Source organism: Atheta coriaria, unplaced genomic scaffold (genome assembly GCF_025399875.1).
Source record: "Atheta coriaria isolate IRGN ID8LTWV9N9 unplaced genomic scaffold, Caltech_Dcor_3.1 hic_scaffold_3_pilon, whole genome shotgun sequence".
Classification (NCBI taxonomy): Eukaryota; Metazoa; Arthropoda; class Insecta; order Coleoptera; family Staphylinidae; genus Dalotia; species Dalotia coriaria.
The window spans coordinates 5,931,817-5,951,964 of NW_027045445.1; the positions used below are offsets into that span (position 1 = coordinate 5,931,817).

The following is a 20,148-nucleotide window of genomic DNA, read 5'->3' on the forward strand; positions in this document are numbered from 1 at the left end:
TGTTGAAACAGTGTTACCAACCTAAAAACTACCAACCAACATATAATGACCCTGATTGGTTCAAAATTCAAAATGGTTTCTCACACAAGTAAAAACCATAAATCTTTGAAAATTTATTGAATACGTACAATTAAATAAATGTAATTATTTATTTTATAATGAAAGTATACACTATTAAAGTCCAATCTGTAAAAATCATGTCGGATTAATCACAAGAATCAAACCAATTGCACGCAGCGTAAATAAAACCCAAAAATCAAAGAAATAAATAAAAAATACTTACCTAAAAAGCACATCAATCCATCCAAACTATTAATAATCCGTTGGCGCTTGCTCTAAATATAAATATTCATTAATACACACATTTCTCAACAATAAACAAAATAAAATCATTCAAATACAACTCAAATTAATCCAAATTTGAATAAATTCTACTTACTCTCTTGCGCCCTTTCTTCAGCCCTCGCTTTCATCCTCGTAATAAAAGCAGCGCCTTTATTCTTGCGGAAATTCTCATACGGATCATTCAAATTACACCCGACTCCTTTGAACTGATCCTGCCTGTCTCTCACATCTCCACCACTGATGGGCGCGTCAATTCCTTGCTCATTAACACCCAAACCACTGCCACCCCAACCCATCCTCTTCATCATCTGATGTCCTTTATTCGACGAGTCTAAACTCTCCGCCGCGTTGAGATTAATCGGCGCCATTGTATTCGACGGTCTAAAAAGCGTTGGCGAAGGTGACCTTGACTTTGACCTTGAACAAGACCTCGTCCGTTTTCTCCTGGACCTCCTTTCACGATCCCTATCTCTATCTCTGGATCTATCTTTATCTCTAGACCGTTCGCGATCACGTTCTCTGTCACGATGTGGCTTCCTCGGCGGTGTCCTTGACCGTGACCTTGAATGACTGCGACTTCTTTTGACCGCAGGCGATGGACTTTTACTGGTATATCGTCTCCGAGGCGGAGAAGGACTTTTTTCATGGATTATCTGAACAGGACTGGGTGATCTGGACTCTTCTCTCAACCCATTCGCGATTTGTTCCTCTTTTTCTTTCTTTGCGAGGTTTTTCGCTTTGTAATACTCATATAAACCCAATTTTTCCCATCCTTCTGCATCCCTAGGCCTGTCATGTGATGGTAAAGCATAGAAAGCATCCACAGCAGCTAATAATCGATCGCTAGGTGGCGCTGGCGGCGGTAAACGTATCATTTTAGCATCCAGCGGCTTAAACTTCGTATCGTCGAGTTTAATCAACGGAACCATCAACCCAGCGGGTAATTCATAGTAAGGAACAGTCGGCATCAACTCCTCTTGGAGTATCTCCGCTGGAGGCGGGATAAAACCAGGCGGAGGACGTGAAAAGTCCGGAAATATCGGTGGAGGAGCGAAAAACCCTGGCGGAGGTTGTGTGAACTGCGGAGGAGGAACTGACGGATTTATCGGCGGTGGTAAAGTCTCTTCAGCTGTAATCCTCGCTTCTAATTCCTGAATCTGTTGACTTGCATGCAAAACAAACGCTTGATGCTGCGCGCGATAACCTTCAAAAGTATTCTGTGTGTTTTGCGACAACAGCGCAATTTCCCCGCTGAATTTTTCAATTGTTCAGCTTTGAATTGCTGTAAACTCTCCGCAGGATTACGCATGGCTTCCACCGTGAGTGGATCGAGATAATTCGCTTTGGATTCCCAAAGTTGGAGGAGTTTATCGAGTTTAGTTCGTTGTTCGTCCGTTGCTGAGCTACTGGCGCTGCAGAACATCGGAACAACGACGGATTCAAGCGCGTCTTTCAAATCTGCGGCGTTTTTACGTGCGCAATGGTGTAAAACATCATTTACAAGGTAAATTATGTGTAAACGATGCGTGAAAGTAGGCGTACCTTGTATTACCTTCAATAACAGGCTTCTTGCAATGCATAAAGCCTTTTCTTTATCAGTTGCATGCTGTAAAATCCAAGATTTTCCCGTTTGTATGCTGTCTTTTGTACAATTATCAATGATAGGAGCCAGTAGACCATTTAATTCAGTGAGTGTGATCTGTAACTCGTCTGCATCCTGTTGATTGCCTTTGATTTCACACTCCGAGAGCACCACATCAACTTGCGCTTGCTGTTGTTGCATTAAAACAGCATGTTGTGCTTGTAAATTCTGCTCGCTTTGCTTTATTTGCTCCTGGAGGCTCTCAATTTGTGTGCGGAGTTGTATGATGTCTATACTGGGTGTAATTATGGTGGTTAGTGGGGGTGGTGGTGGTGGATTGGTGTTTGGTGGTTGTGTCCATGCGCCTTGCTGTTTGAGTACAACTTGCTCGGCTTGTACTTTATACTGGTAATAATTGTAGTATTCGCCGCCGTAGAGGAACTGAAACTTGGCGTTGCCCTTCTGCTTGTTCTTGGTCATCTGCTCGAACTCGGGGCCATTTCTAGCTACAAATTGCGCCAGTTTGTCTATTATATTTCTTAATTCTGTGTCTGTAAACATAACCTCTGGGTGAGTGCTGGGAATGTTTTGAGTTTGTTTGGATAACAGAAGAGTAAAAATTGCAACGAATTGGTGGAGATATGTCCGGCTGGGTTACCTTGCGGCGCTGGCGGTAGGTCCATCATCCCGGCGGTGGATTTACCATCGTTTTATTAATAAATTTAAATAAAAACTAGCTGCACAATCGCCGCTTGATGTTAAAGACTCTCAATTGGTGTATAACTGGTTGCCTATATTCAGGATAATGCATAAGTTATATAGGCAACCCAAAATATTAATTTAAATATTTAAAGTTTAATAAATGAGGATTAATACATTCTTTTATAAAATGAAATGTTTTATCACAACGCACACACGTAGAAACATTAGCAAATAGAAACATTAGACGTAACAGTCGCGAACGCGAAGATTCCAGATAGATGAGCGCCGTGCACCGACTGTGGGCCTCGCAACCGAACTAAATTTAAACTTGTTGACTTGCACATTACCACCGAGAACCTCCTGTAATTTTCGTAGTTCAGCTAGTTCTATATAACCCCCGTGCACGTCTAGAAACAGCAATGATTCACTTTTCTTCAGCGACAACAACGCGCGATAAGGTATAAGGTAACAACGCGATAACGCTAAGAAATTCAACTCTGTGAGCTTAATTATGTGTTGAATAGCAAAACCAGACAATCCTGTGCAGTCAGAAAGATCCAATTCACGTAGATTCGGACAGGATTTGACTAAATCTGCAACATCTAAGCAGAAAAACATATTTTACTACTAAAAAGACGCCATATTTGAATTAAAACTTACTTAAATCACCAAGTAACTTCCTACAACCAGAAATATTGAGTCTGTCGACTGTAGGCGGAAGATTCGCACATAAATATTTAATACTTTGCGCATCCAGATAAGTCCATGCAATATTTAACTCTCTTAACCTATAAAAACAAATTATAACAAACTATAACCAAAAATCAATTTTTAGGTTATTTTAACCTAAAATAACATACTTGCGACATTTTGTTAACAATGCAGTTAAACCCTCGACATCTATACCCTCAGCCATAGCTAAATTCAAAACTTCCAACTCTGTGCTCCTCGCTAACATCTTAAACACTTCTGCATTGAGTGTAACACGCTCCAAATTGACTTTTTTCAATCGCCGACATTTTGAAAACATCACAACGAATGTTTCTGGTTCCGCATGCACCATTCCCGCATCTAAATACATCAATCTCGCCTGAAAATTCTCATTCGCCGCACGTGCATGTGGAAATATAATCGGGCCTTGAATCTCGCATTGTGCAAGTCGTAAAATGATGACTTGTCTGCTCAAAAACGCCCCTAAAACTCCTTCTGCTAACAATCGACCTGAAGCATCTATACGAGCCCAAAGACTTTCATCTTTTGTCAATCGCTCAAACCTTGTACACACTAATGAAGTACTCAACAGATGTCTCATCGGCAGAAAGTGAAAAATGTGCAGAATAACTTCATCAGATAACATATTGAAATAATCTATTGCAGGTGGTTGTATCTCAGCTTTCTTGACGAGGAATCCACCCCATTCTTCAATGGATATTTGGCATGTGTCTCGATTGGGAGTGTTGCCTCCAAGTGCATGTGGCGATGAATTGTTTTTCTCAAACTGTTCTTCGGTATTCTCAACATTCTCAACCTCACTCAGTGAATCTGAGTCGTCTTCGAGTACACTCACGCCGAAATCGTACACATCGTCTAATTTGACTGAATTGTTGAGACTCCAGCGTTCTTTTGTGGCGAATCGAATCGTGCGCGTTTTCTAATGCAACAGGTTAATTATTTTCGTGGATTTTTATGATTTTATGCTGTATTTAATACCTGGCTGGCGAACGATCCATGTTGGTGTTGTTTACATGTAGTGGCTGGCGTGCGGGAACGTTTTTTGTGCTCATTTTTGCTTAGATCGGCTGGAATTTTGGTTTTGCAGTTTATCACATAGCAGTTGTGGTTCCCTCCAAACGCTGCAAAGTTTGTGTGGATTGGTGAATAGGTTAGGTAGAAAACAGCGCGAAAAGTGAAGTTGGTGTGATTGACGAGTGTTTAAATTTGTTTTGAGGCATTATTAAGGTAATTAACTAAGTATATTTTATATTATAAACATTAAAATTGATGTATTTTGTTTGTATGGTTAGTAAATCAGTGATTTTCGGCGTTTAATTCGGTTTTTTGATGAATTTTGAAGGAAAATTGATGTTTTTGTGTCAAATGACTTTGAAAATGATTTTTTGGCTATAAAAGTGATAAAAAATGCTCATTTCAGTTGATAAATACACAGATAATCATTATTATTAGTAGATATTATGTGTTTTCTATGTTTTGAAGCAAAATTTACGTTTTATAAGTAAATTTCTTTAAATTTCTTTGAACTGTCAAAAATTGACACAAAAAATGCAAATTTAACTTAGATTCTTATCAAAAACTGCTGATTTCTACTGATAAATCAACTAAATATGTTTATTACTACATAATAATATACATTTTGCATGTTTTGATGAAAAATTAACGGTTTTAAAGTAGATTTCTGTAAATTTCTTTGACCTGTCAAAAATGGACACAAAAAAATGCAATTTTAAGCCATTTCACAATCAAATTTGATTATTTCTCAACAAAGAATCAGTAAAACTACTAATTTTCTATCATATTAACGGAAAAACAAAGCGGAAAACAATTTCCTGTTCTTGAAAACAACTTAAACATTAAATAATTATAGGTTAGGTTAGTTAAACACAAAATCCTCGTAAATTTCAGTTTATTTCGTATAAAAAAGTACACATAAGTGCTAATGGCGCGCCTAGTACATCTACTTAACCTCTCAACACACACATTCGATTCGAAACGTATTTACAAAGTCCAAAAATAACCTAAAACCTAACACAATACAGATTAGTATAACATAATGGCTCCGTTCGTCTTCTCCTCAATCATCGGAATAATCGGATCAATCTTCTTGTCACTATTCGCAATATAAATAATGATAATGTTGATGAAATGCGCGACTGTGGCGCCCACTACAAACCAAAACGAATACCCCAACTCAGCCATATTCAGCGATGTCCAACTATTGTCCAAATCCTCTAATGATAACACATTATATTGGATTTTCATGTAATACTGCGCAACCCACAGTGCAATGGCTCCCAAATTACAGAAAACTGTAAAAATAACCAAAAAAATTAATTTTTGTATAAAATTGAGGTTAGGTTATACTTACATGATAGTATATTCCATAAATACAATCCTGGAGTGCCAGAGAAACAACTATTACTCGTAGCGGCGTTAATGGCGGCGAAAACCGCGGCTAAATCAGAGAATAACAACGCTCCACAGACGCATGTGACAGTTCCAAGCCAAAATCCATAGATGAGAAAGTCCGGTTCGTATTTTAACATATGGATAACTGCAAAAGACAAATAAAAAACAAATCAATAAGTATTATTAAATTTTTAACTTTCCACGGTTTATTCTAATCAATTTAATGTCGCCGCGCCAGTTGTTGACGGTTTATCTCACGATGAATGCCAATGTCAGCTGCATGCGTCTGGAAATTTCATTGGAATGTCGGTAGCCGTTTAGAAACAGTGAAATAGTGAAATAGTGAAACAGATTGCTGTGAATGTTTATGCAAAGTAGTTTTCTGCATACTGGCATAATTAACGATATCTAGGACATCTGTTTTATTAATTTTACTAATTGGATTGAAAAATATTGATTTTTTGAGGGAAATTGTGAAATATTTAAATTAGGCAACCAATTATTCATGTTTTAGGTTATATACTGTCATTATCTTAACCAAAATTGACAAAATTATTAAAAAGTGATACAAATTATATGATTAATTAATATTTATGGATTAAATCAGTGTTTTATCACTTCTATCCAAGTTTTTTTACTAATTTTGAATGAAAATGAACATTTTTATGTCAATTTTACGTAAAAAGTGATTTTTAACCTCAAAAACAAACAAAAACAACAAATTTTCATCCATAAAACAACTAAAAATGATTTTTCCTTTAAAACTTATGAATTACATAACTTAGGCAACCAATTACACATATTTTAGGTTAAAAACTGTCAATGTCTTAACCAAAATTGACAAAATAACTAAAAATGCAACAAATTGGATGATTAGTTAATATTAATTCATTAAATTGATGATTTTATACTTTTACTTCAATTTTTTGACTTATTTTGAAGCAAAATTAACATTTTTGTGCCTATTTTAAGTAAAAAATTATTTTTAACCTTAAAAACAAATAAAAACAACCAATTTTCATCCATAAATCAACCAAAAATGATTTTATCTTTAAAAACTAATGAATTTCATAACTTAGGCAACCAATTACACATGTTTTAGGTTAAATACTGTCAATATCTTAACCAAAATTGACAAAATAACTAAATAATGACACAAATTGTCAAATTAATTAATATTAATTAATTAAATCAGTGTTTTTTCACTTTTAATCCAATTTTCCAGTAATTTTGCAGCAAAATTAACATTTTTATGTCAATTTTACTTAAAAAATGATTTTTAACCTCAAAAACAAACAAAAACAACCAATTTTCATCCATAAATCAATTAAAAATGATTTTATCTTTAATAAATAATGAATTACATAACTTAGACAACCAATTACACACGATTTACCTTAAATACTGTCAGTATCATAACCAAAATCACCAAAAATGACAAAACTATCGAATTAACTACCGAAACAAAAGAATGTCATCAATGTCTTTATAAGAATAGTTTCGTTTTCGTCTCAATTAACTCCTTTATTCATTCATTTACGGTGAAACGACACAAACGGCGTGACAATTTCACTTTTCATGCATGCGCATTCACCATACGCGTGCGCGCGCGTTTCTATTCTTGTTCTTGTTTTCACCGCACGCATCACCACCATAAACATTCATGGAAAATGTGCTAATTATTTCTCCCAACAAACAAAAAACCTATTTTTATGCATGATTTACTAAGAATAATCCAAGATTTTATTGAATTTATACTTTATATTGAATTATAGGCAACTTACATAACACTTTTGTATACTCCATAAGAAATTATAGGAAATTATCTAATCTAACCTCAATTATCACCTTTATATAATAATTTATTAATTTTTTTGCACTTACTATCGATGTCATAACTTCTCCATCCGTAAGCGACATTTAGGTCCTTTTTTCCACTGAAGAGGCCGTAGTTAATGCGTCCATTGGACTCGTGCGGATTGAGAGTGCGTTTCGCATGCGCATTCACCCAGTGTTTCGTCCCTAGGCTCGCCACCAGCAAGGCAATTGCAATACACGAGCCAAAGAACGTCGCGAAGATCATCCCGCGTCGAAACATGTGCATTTTGATGCTAATTTGTGTTTTTTACTACAGAATAACTAAATTTCAATTGTTTGTGTCTAGATTGTGCAGTGGTGAGCAGTCGAGCGTAATTCCTTCGTTTCGACCAAACACACTCACTGGACTGGACTTTAACTACCAACACTACACGTTACTAAGGTTTGTTCAATCAATGAATCACTTGATTATTTACTTTGTGGGACACCAGGAAGAATACCTCCGTAGCACACCACTTGACACATTTTTCAGAGCGGTTTCACATTGTCACAGAGCCTGAGGTTGCACATCGCGTTGGAGGTGAGTGGATGCAGTGCAGAAAGGTGTGTTCGGGTGTGCTGCGACCGCGGACGTCAGCGTTGTGAATGTGAATGTGAAAAGAACCGGTATGGCGGTAGTAGGTAGGTAAGAGAGTTGATGATGGTGATGGTGTGTCTGTCGGCAATGTCGGCATTCTACGCTGGTTTTCGGGTCACGTTTTGCTGCACGTTACAGTCGACTGACAATTTCATTAGGTTTTTGTGTTTTGTTGGAGTTTTTATTATGTTGTTGAATGGTAGACATGGTAGGCAACTCAAAATACACAAGAGTGTGTAAGGTGATTGATGGTAGGTAGATGATATGTTTGGTTATGTTTTTAGGAAGGTTTCTGGGTGTTTTAAGTAATTTTTAAAGTAAATTGACGTTGGTGGGTATATTATTAGTTTGAGACATGGTCACGCGTGAATTACTTAACGGTTTTTTATGGTATTGACAAATTTTAACGGTAAAAGGCGATGAGTAACAATATATTGCTGTTTTTGTCGTCAAAACGAAGAAAAATGGTTGAAAAATGACTAAAATTGCTTAAATATCTATTAAATTGATAGTTTATCATTGTGTGGATGAATATTTGGTGGTTTTTATTAGAATAATATTGTTTTATATTATTTAAAAGTCTTTTTGTGGTCGAGGAGCAAAAATAATGCGAGAGTAAAGAGTTTTACCAGAGATACTGTCTAGTTTAATAATTTGCAGACAGATGGCGCCACGCATTCTACCTGCGTGCAATAATTGCTGAATGCAATACGAAAACAATAAAAAAACTTGCACTGCGTGTGATAACAATATCGAAACGTAAATAAATAACATTGCACGAATATTCAACACTTAGAAATCAACACAAAACACATTTTTATTTAGTTTTATTCGCGACATCAACGAAACATAACACAATTTTGTTATTCATTGATTCCAAAGGCATAAAAACATTTAAATAAGTGAAATATAGTTTAACCCTTGGCTTCGCTCGCGAATATCTAAAATAATAAAGTTGCTTCCGTACGCGTCTGTAGTCACAGAAGAAGTAACAATGAAGTAGAATGGCGGGAAGTTTAAAATGGCTGAAAGTATAGTCTATGGAAGTATAGTGTACAGTCTCCATAGTGTAGTCAATTGGATTTGATGTTGACGTAGCTGTCGGTAATACAGTGTGATAATACAGTGTGATGGTACTATAGTACCTACTTAGGTTTGAGCTTCATTGCTGGAATGCTAGATGGCGTTAAAGTAGTCAAATAGCCAGATGCAGAGGTATTATTGGCTAAACTATTTCTTTATTTTATTTCAAAAATAATTTTTTTATTAAATAAAAAGTAGCATATAACCATTCGGGGACCACTAAGAATATGTGTACACATTTTCATGATGATCGGTTAAGTAGTTTTTGCGTGAAAGTGTAACAAACATCAGGACTTACGCATTTATAACATTAGTAGCGATATTTACAAATTACATTGATGAAAGTCAAAGTACAACAATAATTTGCAATTTTTGCTATTAGAATGACGAAAATTTATTTAAAAACCACCAAAATTAATAAAAGTGTTAATTAATTAATATATTCGTGAAAATTTAGTGTTTTTAATTAATAAAACATTATTTTATATTGTTTAAATGTCAATAGTGGTCTAAAAACAAGAGATTTGTAAGAGATATTGCTTAGTTGAGTAAATAACCACAAGATGGAAGCACGCATTCTACCTGCACGCAATATTAATCAAATACAATACGAAAGCAAACAAAAAACTTACTCTACCTCTGATAACAATATCGAAACATAAACAAATAACATTCTACGAATATCCAACATATAAAAATTAACACAAAACACATTTCTATTTAGTTTTATTCGCGACATCAACGAAACACGTTGTAAATTTACTATTCATCGACTTAATTAAAACGACATGAAAAACATTTAAATATCTCTGCATATACAAAAATAAATACAAAGATAAAGTTGAATCTAAAGACATCCGCTTCCTCCGGGCGCCGGATGCGCACGAGATTGTTGACGCGTAGACACACGTAGAGTGAGTCGAGTACAGCCTGCCTGCCTGCCGAAAGGTGAATTCCGGGCGGCCAATAACGCCCGCCCCAGCCGCCGCCAGCCGCAATGCTGATACATATCCATGGTGTTGGCCGGGGGGTGGCGGCAAGTTGTTGCTTCGCCTCGCGCGCGCGGCAGTTGTTGCGCCGACATCGAACATGCCGCGTCGCGCGCGATTCCACACGCATCTGATTAACGTTTACGTCGGTGGCGGCAACGGCGGCGGCGGCAGCAGCAGCAGCAGGTCACACGGCGGTCGTTTCTAATTATTGACAATTGGTAAATAATTACGCGCGTGATTTCATCGGCTACCAGCTGTAATTGTGCATCAAACTATCCGAATACAAATTAGACAATAAATGTTTAATTAAAATGTGTTTAAATTAATTAGTTGAGACATTAATTTGTGTATTGTGCTACAATGGAGTGGATTACAGCGATTGACAAGCGGTGAGATTTTTATTTTTAAGTAAAAATTTAGTTTTTTTGATTTTTTTTGTGAAAATTTTATGAAGAAGTTAATAACTTTTGTTGTAAGTTGTAAAAAACTTTTTACTTGTACGTTTATTGCTGCTTGTATCCTAACAGAAAAGTTTTTAGGTGAATTTTGGTTGCAATCGTTTAGGAAAGTTCACAAAAGTTTAGGAAACTTTTAGTGTTATAGCTTTTCTTGATTTATTGATACTTGTTGAGGTAACTAGAAAGAAAATACGTCATAAAATAAATGAATGGAAGAATACTGTGTGTGGTAATGTTAATAATGTTATAAAGTATTGATAATTAAGTTTATTATCTTTTATCAGAGGGATTTTATCTTGTAAAGAGCGATTTTTTGCTTTAATTTTGTTTAATTTGATTTTTTCTTTGAACTTTCATTCCTGAAAGGGTTTTTCCGAGTGGTTTCAATCTCTTCAATCAATCACATTGAACTCGTTACTGTAGGTTTAGTGTCTACGTGCTCGGTTTTTACTTCTTTTGGTTGATTTTTATATTTAATCAATGTTTTCTTTCCGGTAAAGATGTTGAAATAGGATAAAATGTAGTTTTTGGGAGAAAATTTTAGAAAAATGCAAATATTTTGGTGATCTATTGATAAAAGTATGGTATATTTGATATCAGGAGATAGGTAATTTAATTACGCGTATGATAAAGTCAGATTTGTTTATTTTGTGGGACTGGTTCAAAAGTTACAGGGTGTTGAAGAGAAAATAATTATTATTTTGATAATTTTCGGGAAAAATGCCAGGTTTTTGGCTGTTTCAGTCATTTATTTACAAATATTCTTCAAATATTTGATATAACGGGATTGGTAATTTAATTACGCGTAATATAACGTTTTTTCTGTTTGTTTATTTTGATTCTTTCAAAAGTTACAGGGAGTTAAAGACAAAAAATCGATATTTTGCTAATTTCAAGGACAAAATGTAATATTTTTGAATTTTGAAGCATATAAACAAATATATTACCAAATTATTTAATATAGTGTTATAAAGAATTTAATTTTACATAATATCTACTATTTTTTATCACTTTATCATCAATACTTCAAAAGTTACAAGCAATTAAAAACAAAAAACAGCAAATTTTCCCGTTTTATGCAAAAAATACAAGATTTGCGTTTAATATAAGATTTAAGACCTTTTAACTAAAAAATGTCTAAAATATTTAATATACCCTAATAAAGAATTTAATTCCGAACATTTTGCAACAAATTTCATCATTCTATCAATTCCCATCTTGAAGCTGTAACGATTTTACTCTTTTATTTCGCACTTTTTTCTTAATCGCAAATAAATGAAAATGCAAGATGTAGGCGCTTAGACTCTCGATATAAAAGCCGAAGGTATTACTGAAGTAGAATGCAGGAGGCATGTCTCGACGTCACAGCATCCCAAGAGTTAAAGAGTTTTCCGGACGTGTCGGGTATTGAATTTTTTTTTGTTTGCGTTTTTGTTTGCCTGCAGACGTGCCGGCGAAACTGCAAAAGATCTTAACTATTTCACCGGAATTCTCTACTCGTACACTTACATACACAGCTAGTAAGAGTAAGAGTAAGAGTTGAATTTGTTTTTCTTGCTTTTCATCAACAGGAGGGAAGGATATTTAAGTTATGTTGAGACAAGAAGCAATTTCAAACAGTAGTAATACGAGTAAGTGGTAATTAAGCGGCTGGAATTCAATTATGCATTGTGAAAAAAATCATCGAAAAACGTGAAAAATGTGATTTTGTATGTTTGTAATTGTTTCACGGCTAAACTACTTCAACAATTTTGATGAATTTTGGTGTGGAGATAGATTAGAGTATAGAAAATAACATAGGCTACTTTTTTCCCGAAAATAAAGTGATAAAAGCCTAAAAATTGAGGTTAAAGTTTGTATAACACATAAATCACAATAATACCTATATAATTTGGATCTAGATGGCGTTCTAATATGCATTTCACGATGTTAAAGAGACAAATTCATCTTTTTTAATACAACGTGACTTTTTCTGCTTGTATTTTCGCATAGCGTTAATTACGTACTAATTATAATTACGTAAACACACTCACACTCAGCATGATGATTGCGTAATGTTTTACATAACCACAAAAACCACCACCACCTTTACACTTACACATCGACGTGAGTCTGGTTGCCGCAGTCGTTAGTGCTTGCTGGGTGCGCTACACCCGGCGATAATTGCATGTAATGCGAACATTATGCTTCATTAGATTGTCCGCCATGACACGAACGTGATAAAGTTAATAATGTTGACGAAAACTTAATTAAACGAATCTGGACATGTTAATTAATTCGCATTTCGAGCTTAAACCGAGCTCAAAGCCCTCAAAGTTCGGCTAAAACTTAAAAAATTAATTAAGTTAATTATTCATGATTTTAATTAAATACTTATTAAATGGATGATAATTTAGGATTTGATGATAAATCGCGTTAGTTAATCAAATATTTAGGGTTAATTTACTCTAGTTTATAATAGGTGAATTTAGGGGTGAATAAAAGGGGTGGTAGAGGAGTAGTTGGGTTGTGGGGTAGTAAAACCAACATTATAATGAAATACGATCATGACTATCATCAAACGGAAGCAGTAAATATTCACCTCCTATAATATTACACATAAAATACTGTATTTTATTAACTAGTATCATATTTGCTTATTTTTATTACTTTTTAGTTAAAATATTTGTGTTTTATTGACAAAAATCGACAATTTTAGTTGTTTCTGATGAGAATATCAAAAAATATTGGAGGAAATTTTATTATTTTATGAATAAATTAAGTAAAATGCATGAAAACGTAAAAATACATGATTTTTCATGTTTGTTACTCTTTCGCACCTAAACTATTCAAACAATTTTCATAAATTTTTGTATTGAGATAGATAAGAACATAGAAAATAACATAGGCTACTTTTTTTCCCGAAAATAAAATGATAAAAGGATGAAAAATGAGGTTAAAATTTGTAAAATGCATAAATTTTAGTTATAATCACATAATTGGCGTCTAGATGGCGCTTATATGCATTATAATCACATAAAATACTCTACTTTATTAGCTAGTATAATTTTCCTCCATGTTTATTACCTGATACAAAAAATATTTACCTCTTACCAACTTAAATCTTCAACTTTAGTTGTTTCGAAACATAAAGTTGCCGTGTATTTGCATGAGTGACCATGCTTGTTAAATCTTCTTACTGGCTGCTTTCTGGCGTCTTTTTCTCATCACGTCTTCACTTTGTCGCTTTGTGTGTCTCTTTGAATTTCACTCGCAACTTGCGCTCGTGTTCGAACAGACGCAATTCTTTTTTCGACTTTTTTGCCATTTTGGCGAATTTGTTGACGGCTGCAAACGCTTGCAATTCTTTCGAATAGCGTATTTGCAATTTTATTCTATTTGCATCACCATTATTCCTCCTTTTGTCTTCTTACCTTTTTTTTTGCTTTGCGACAGACTCAGTCATGGTGGATGTGCGCAATTTATTAAACTCTTTCAATTTTTTCAATTTCCTGCGGAATACAAATGTATTTAAGCGAAAAAAGACGTGGAGACGTCTAAATCCTGGAAATAATGTGGATAATAATTTTCTTTTCAATTCATCCTATCGATAAATCTTTTTCTTTCATATTTCCAGTTATATTTTTTATCATAACCTATTTTTTCATTCTTTTTGAGGTTATTTATTCACAGAACCACACTTTAGACCTTCTTGTGTGTAAAACCCTTTATTTTAAAGATTCTGATCTTTTTTCTTTCATTTTTATACAAAGAAAGTCATATTCTAACCTATTTCTTCCAAATTTGAGGTTATACCTTGATATAACCACACTTTTAACATTTTTTATGTAAAAATCCCTATTTTACTGATTATTCTTTTTCCTTTTTAATTTATTTTCAACTAGCTTTAACCCTCGGCTTCGTTTGCGAATATCTAAAATAATGAAGTTGCTACCGTACGCGTCTGTAGAAACACAGAAGAAGTAACAATGAAGTAGAATGGCGGGAAGTTTAAAATGGCTGAAAGTATAGTCTATGGAAGTATAGTGTACAGTCTCCATAGTGTAGTCAATTGGATTTGATGTTGACGTAGCTGTCGGTAATACAGTGTGATAATACAGTGTGATGGTACTATAGTACTTAGGTTTGAGCTTCATTGATGGAATGCTAGATGGCGTTAAAGTAGTCAAATAGCCAGATGCAGAGGTATTATTGGCTAAACAATTTCTTTATTTTATTTAAAAAATAATTTTTTTATAAAATAAAAAGTAGCCTATAACTATTCGGGGACCACTAAGAATATGTGTACCAATTTTCATAATGATCGGTTAAGTAGTTTTTGCGTGAAAGTGTAACAAACATCAGGACATGCGCATTTATAATATTAGTTGGGATAATCATGCATATCATAACCTATTTTCTTCGTTTTTTGAGGTTATATCCTCACATAACCACACTTTTGACATTCTCTCATATTAAAACCCTCAATTTTAATGATTTCTAACCTCCCTTTTAATCTTTTTCAAAAATATGTCATAATATAACCTAATCTTTCAATTTTTAAGGTTATAATGTTACATAACCGCATTTTGTACATTTCTCCGTGTAAAACTCTCCTTTTTAATGATTCTGATCCTTCCACCATCTGGTAAAGTACAATAATCCCTAGGTTTCTTCCCAAATCGATCAATTTCTTCAATATCAGCTCCCAAATTAACCAGGGCCGTCGCCAAAGGCCGACAAAACTTCTGATATGCAAAATGCAACGGTGTACGAAAATCCCTATTAGCTTTCACCGCCAATTTTTTAAGGTTAAGTTTCAACAGTGTATAAAACACATCCATCTTGATTTGTGCATCCAGATTAGCTGCAGCTAGAATATGCAGGATATTATCACCAAAATTAGTTTGTTTATAATAATCTAATTTATCCAGATCAATAATTTGTTGCTCTTTAGGTAAATCTTGAGTTTCCTGCGGATTTTTTGATTTTACTTGAGCATTTTCAATGAGAATATCCAAAATCTCTAAATATCCATTTTGAATAGCCAGATGTAACGCTGTATAACCATCAACATCTTGTTTGTTTATATCTACGTGTTTCTTTATTATTAATTTAACAATTTTTGGATGATTACCTTCTACAGCCCAGTGTAAAGCTGTTCTTTGTTCATTATCCACCATATTAATACTTAAATCATCGATTAAAGCTTTTGTTACTTTAATGTCACCCATCTGTATGCTTTTGAATAGCACACAAACATAACCTTCATATTTACTGTCATTTTTATCAAAATTCTTAGCTCCTGATGCAATTAACACTAAAGCAATATCTGTATTCCCTGAAATGATAGCTGTTTCAAGTGGACTTAACCTCCAAATATTCCTCTCGTTGATATCCACTCCTTTTTGTATGAAAAACATAACCAAACCTTTGTGGCCATTCCGCGCGGCATGATGCATGACATTCTCGCCGATTTTATCTTTATAACTTAAATTGCACTGGTGATTGTATAACAGTTGTACCATTTTGATATTTCCTGATAAAGTGGCGTAGTATAATGCAGAGTGGCCATATTTGTTAAGGAGGTTAACTTCGGCGCCATGTTTGATTAATTCTTGAGTTGTTTCGAGGTTTTTGTGGATTACTGATAGGTGTAGTGGGGTTTTACCTTCGTTGTTTCTTGTGTTGATGTCTATGACTTTTACTAGGCGAGATATCAAGTTGGATGTTATATCTGATAATGGTTCACGTGCTAAAATATGCAGCATGGTGTTTTGGTGTGCGTCGGTGTCGGTGAAGTTGTAGTATGTTGGATGGTTGAGGCACATGTTGAGTAGGATCCATTGGTGGTTTTTTGTGTAGGATATTAACACTGATTCTTCACTTTGAGACATTTTTAGTCGTAGTACGAGAATAGTAATTTTGCGAGCAATAATAGAATTGTGTGACAATATTTTGCGTTGGTGATAAGAGATTAATGATAAGAGATAAGAACTGATAAGAGTATTTTAGTATAAATGATCTTGAGTTGGATATTTTTAGAATTTTATGAATAAATTAATTAGGATAAATGAAAAAAAGTAATAATTTGTGGTTTTTTGTGTGTTTGTTTCTCTTTCACGGGTAAACTACTTTAACAATTTTGATAAATTTTGGTATAGAGATAGATTAGGTCATAGAAAAAGACATAGGCTACTTTTTTCCCCGAAAATAAAATGATAAAAGCATAAAAATGAGGTTAAAGTTTGTAAAATGCATAAATTTTAGTTTTATTTCAATAATTCACATCCAGATGGCGTTTGGGTGTACTCAAATGTATCACATTCACATAAAATACAATATATTGTAATCCAACACTAAACACTTCATTATACCTACAATACATACAGTGTGTTTCCACCAAAATCAATTTAATTAATGATAAGAGATAAGAACTGATAAGAGTATTTTAGTATAAATGATCTTGAGTTGGAAATTTTAGAATTTTATGAATATATTAATTAGAATAAATGAAAAAATGAAAATTTGTGGTTTTTGTGTGTTTGTTGCTCTTTCAAGCCTAAATTAACCAAACAATTTTGATAAAATTTGGTATAGAGATAGATTCGGTCATAGAAAAGGACATAGGCTACTTTTTTTCCCGGAAATAAAATGTTAAAAGCATAAAAATGAGGTTAAAGTTTGTAAAATGCATAAATTTTAGTTTTATTTCAATAATTCACATCTAGATGGCGTTTGGATATACTCAAATGTATCACATTCACATAAAATACAAAATATTGTAATCCAACACTAAACACATCATTATAACTCCCATACATACAGTGTGTTTCCACCAAAATCAATTTAAAACCTCAAAAACAAAAATATTCAACTTCTGTTTCATGTAAACTCATATAAACTTGTTGTATATGTAAAATATCATATTCCATGACGTCACTTCCTTTGTGCCCGCCACACCTGAGCTCTTTATGCAAAATATACTCTTCTATTATGTGTTGAATATTATATGACAAACTTTAAAACACTTTATACCACACGACCATCGCCATCATATTTATTTGTGTGTAATCAATAAAACGGTCAGCGTTTTTTCTTGCTTCTGAGAAAACTGCGCAACCACAGATATTAATAATCCTTTGAAGTGCGATGAGTCGTGCACAAATCGGATAAAAGCCGCCCGATCGTACTGCGTCCTTCGTCGCTGCGCACGTTTCGCATTTCGCCTCGCACGAGTGGTGATTGTCTCATTTATACCAGTATCGATAAGAGTGGAGCATTTCGGTAATCGTCGTTTAAAGGTTATATTGTGTGACGTTATAAACTGCGCATGCGTAGAATCAACTTTGGGAAGAAGTAGAATTAAGATTGAGGTTATGATAATGCTGTAAGATTACAATATAGATGAAGGTGGTTATTATCGTAAAGAAAGCGTCGAATAAATGTCTAATGAAGAATGCAAAACGGCTGAAACCTTTTCCCTTGCGATGGCGACGCGGGGATAAAAGTGGTCCAAGCGGTGAGTGAGAAAAATGGGAAAATGCCTTGATTAAAGCTCAGCGCGGAGAGTTTTGCACCCGCATAAAAGCCACCGGTGGCTGGGAGACGCTGAAAGGGGTTTTTAATGGCCGGAAGGTTTGCTTAATTCTCTACACTACCACCGAAACCAGAAAATCGTAAAACTAAATTCACATTTTAAGAAAATTTTAAGGTAAGATTTTAAGTAAAAAAAAGTGATGAATATTAAAATCGGAGTTTTCCACTTTAAATTGTGACACTGTGGAAAATTTTTACAACCTTTCCGGAAGTGTAGTTGTCATGCGGGTGGAAAACTCACTAGACAATGCACAATGCATCAGAAAGAATGTTGCAGTTTAACTACACTGTCACCGAAGTTAAAATGCAAGTTTTCCGGTTTTCCGGTTTTACTGTTTTGTGTCAATCTATCGATTTTGTACATCTACGGATCTTGAAGTGTTTATTCATGATGAAAAGTGGAAAAATTTGAAACCGGAAAACCGGAAGTGTAGTTTATTCACCGGTAAACTCTAACATTCTGAATATACTTTTTAATGACCGAGAATTTTAAATTTCTAACTAAAAAAATAAGAACCTAACCTATTTAACTTCTTAGCGACATGAAAAGCGTCTAATACCCCGAGGCATTCGAGTCACGAAAAAAATGTTGATAGATAAAAACCGGCTGAGAGAAAAGCCCGTGTGGAAAATCCGATTGTGCGTGCACAATAAGAACAATAGGCTTAGAATTCCAAGCATCCAGAGTGAATAAAACGTGAAAATGGCGCGGATTCCATTGAATTAAGATAATAGACAGAAAATGCGAAAGAAAAACGCGCAGATGAAAACATTTTCTTAATGATGGAACTATAAAACTTACGAATTTCCTAATAGCAGATATTATTTTTAGTATTTTTATTGTCTGGAGGAGTAAAAGTCGTTAAAAGCGCACTAATTGAAACTCTCACGCTGATGGTCATAGTTTTCCACAGCCGGAAACACGGAAAACTAATTCCTGGACTAATTACGACTTTAATTAGTTTCATTAGTTTCAAAAACTGAATTAAAACAAGCATAATATCTAAAAACTAGTTTTTTGCTTATAACTTTTTTGTTTTTAAATTTTTTAACTTTTTTAAAGGTTAATATTTTATTTGAGATAATAATTCATCTAAAAAATCAAAAATGATAAAAATCGGTCCAGGCGTTCCCGAGTTATTGCGACACTAACATACTTCTGGTTATCCGCTGATCCCGTTTGTAGCTCGAATAAGCACGCATGTGAACTTTTTGAACTTTATGAACTGAATGCATGCATGGGATGAGAGTGGTGCCTAAATGGGTAATGGTAACGTAAGCCAATATCGATTTTGCATTCCGGCGGCGGCTGCTCCAGGGTGGGTGCAGCCCCCCACCCCACCCCTGAAAGTAATCGAAAGTTATGGGCGTATTATATGTCGACGTGATGCCTATTATGAATATTGAATATACATCGTATATTTTCACGGACTTTTACTGTCACAAAAAAGGATAAATCACGAAATAATTTTTTTTTTTCATTTTTTTTTGAATTTCCACGACGATAAATAACAAATTACAAAAGTTGGGAAATTTAAATCACCACTCAGCTGGAATTCGAAGCCGTTTACGTTTTGCTTACGTTTGATTTATGATTTATTCAACTGCAAACACAAACAGTTTAAATACTTTGATGTATACAATGTGTTTAGGTATATTTAATCACTTATTAAGTATCAAGTGACTAAAAAAGAGTTTTAGTCACGGGTGTTTAATGAGTCAAGGGTTTAATAATGTTTAGCCAAGCGATGCTTACACTATTTTGCGTTTTGTGAAGTTTTTATTTTAAATTTTTGCTGCCTGTGACTA

General features: G+C 34.3%; 5 protein-coding genes across 6 annotated transcripts in view; 1 reads left to right on the plus strand and 4 right to left on the minus strand.

Annotated features, from left to right (window-relative positions):
- Positions 1-100: 100 nt before the first annotated feature.
- Positions 101-2,691, minus strand: LOC135789368 (calcium homeostasis endoplasmic reticulum protein). Its single transcript, XM_065299159.1, is given in 5 exon segments — positions 101-186; positions 284-335; positions 440-1,606; positions 1,609-2,433; positions 2,586-2,691. Coding segments are annotated over 4 exon segments (2,043 nt in total). The 5' UTR covers positions 2,614-2,691; the 3' UTR covers positions 101-186; positions 284-312.
- A 71-nt stretch (positions 2,692-2,762) lies between these two features.
- Skp2 (S-phase kinase-associated protein 2) lies at positions 2,763-4,535 on the minus strand. The gene is given in 5 exon segments (XM_065317887.1): positions 2,763-3,231; positions 3,290-3,417; positions 3,490-4,255; positions 4,258-4,280; positions 4,340-4,535. Coding segments are annotated over 5 exon segments (1,353 nt in total). The 5' UTR covers positions 4,414-4,535; the 3' UTR covers positions 2,763-2,869.
- Epac (Exchange protein directly activated by cAMP) overlaps positions 4,530-20,148 on the plus strand; it is a 61,679-nt gene continuing 46,060 nt past the window's right edge. The window contains exon 1 of one of the 2 annotated variants that reach the window (XM_065317883.1): positions 4,530-4,588. Coding sequence is in view for 1 of the 2 variants with exons in the window: in XM_065317882.1 (XP_065173954.1) it covers positions 10,664-10,692 (29 nt within the window). In the remaining variant the exon portion in view is untranslated. Of the gene's footprint in view, positions 4,589-10,043; positions 10,693-20,148 lie in introns of those variants that run through there. The other variant, XM_065317882.1, reaches the window with a different exon arrangement.
- On the minus strand, positions 5,254-8,256 carry LOC135789535 (uncharacterized). Its single transcript, XM_065299394.1, has 3 exons — positions 7,658-8,256; positions 5,733-5,918; positions 5,254-5,673 (listed from the first exon to the last, which is right to left on the minus strand). The coding sequence occupies exons 1-3, from the start codon at positions 7,875-7,877 to the stop codon at positions 5,405-5,407; spliced, it is 675 nt and encodes a 224-aa protein (XP_065155466.1). The 5' UTR covers positions 7,878-8,256; the 3' UTR covers positions 5,254-5,404.
- LOC135804235 (alpha-latrotoxin-Lh1a-like) lies at positions 15,303-16,662 on the minus strand. The gene has a single exon (XM_065318038.1). The coding sequence runs from the start codon at positions 16,635-16,637 to the stop codon at positions 15,315-15,317; it is 1,323 nt and encodes a 440-aa protein (XP_065174110.1). The 5' UTR covers positions 16,638-16,662; the 3' UTR covers positions 15,303-15,314.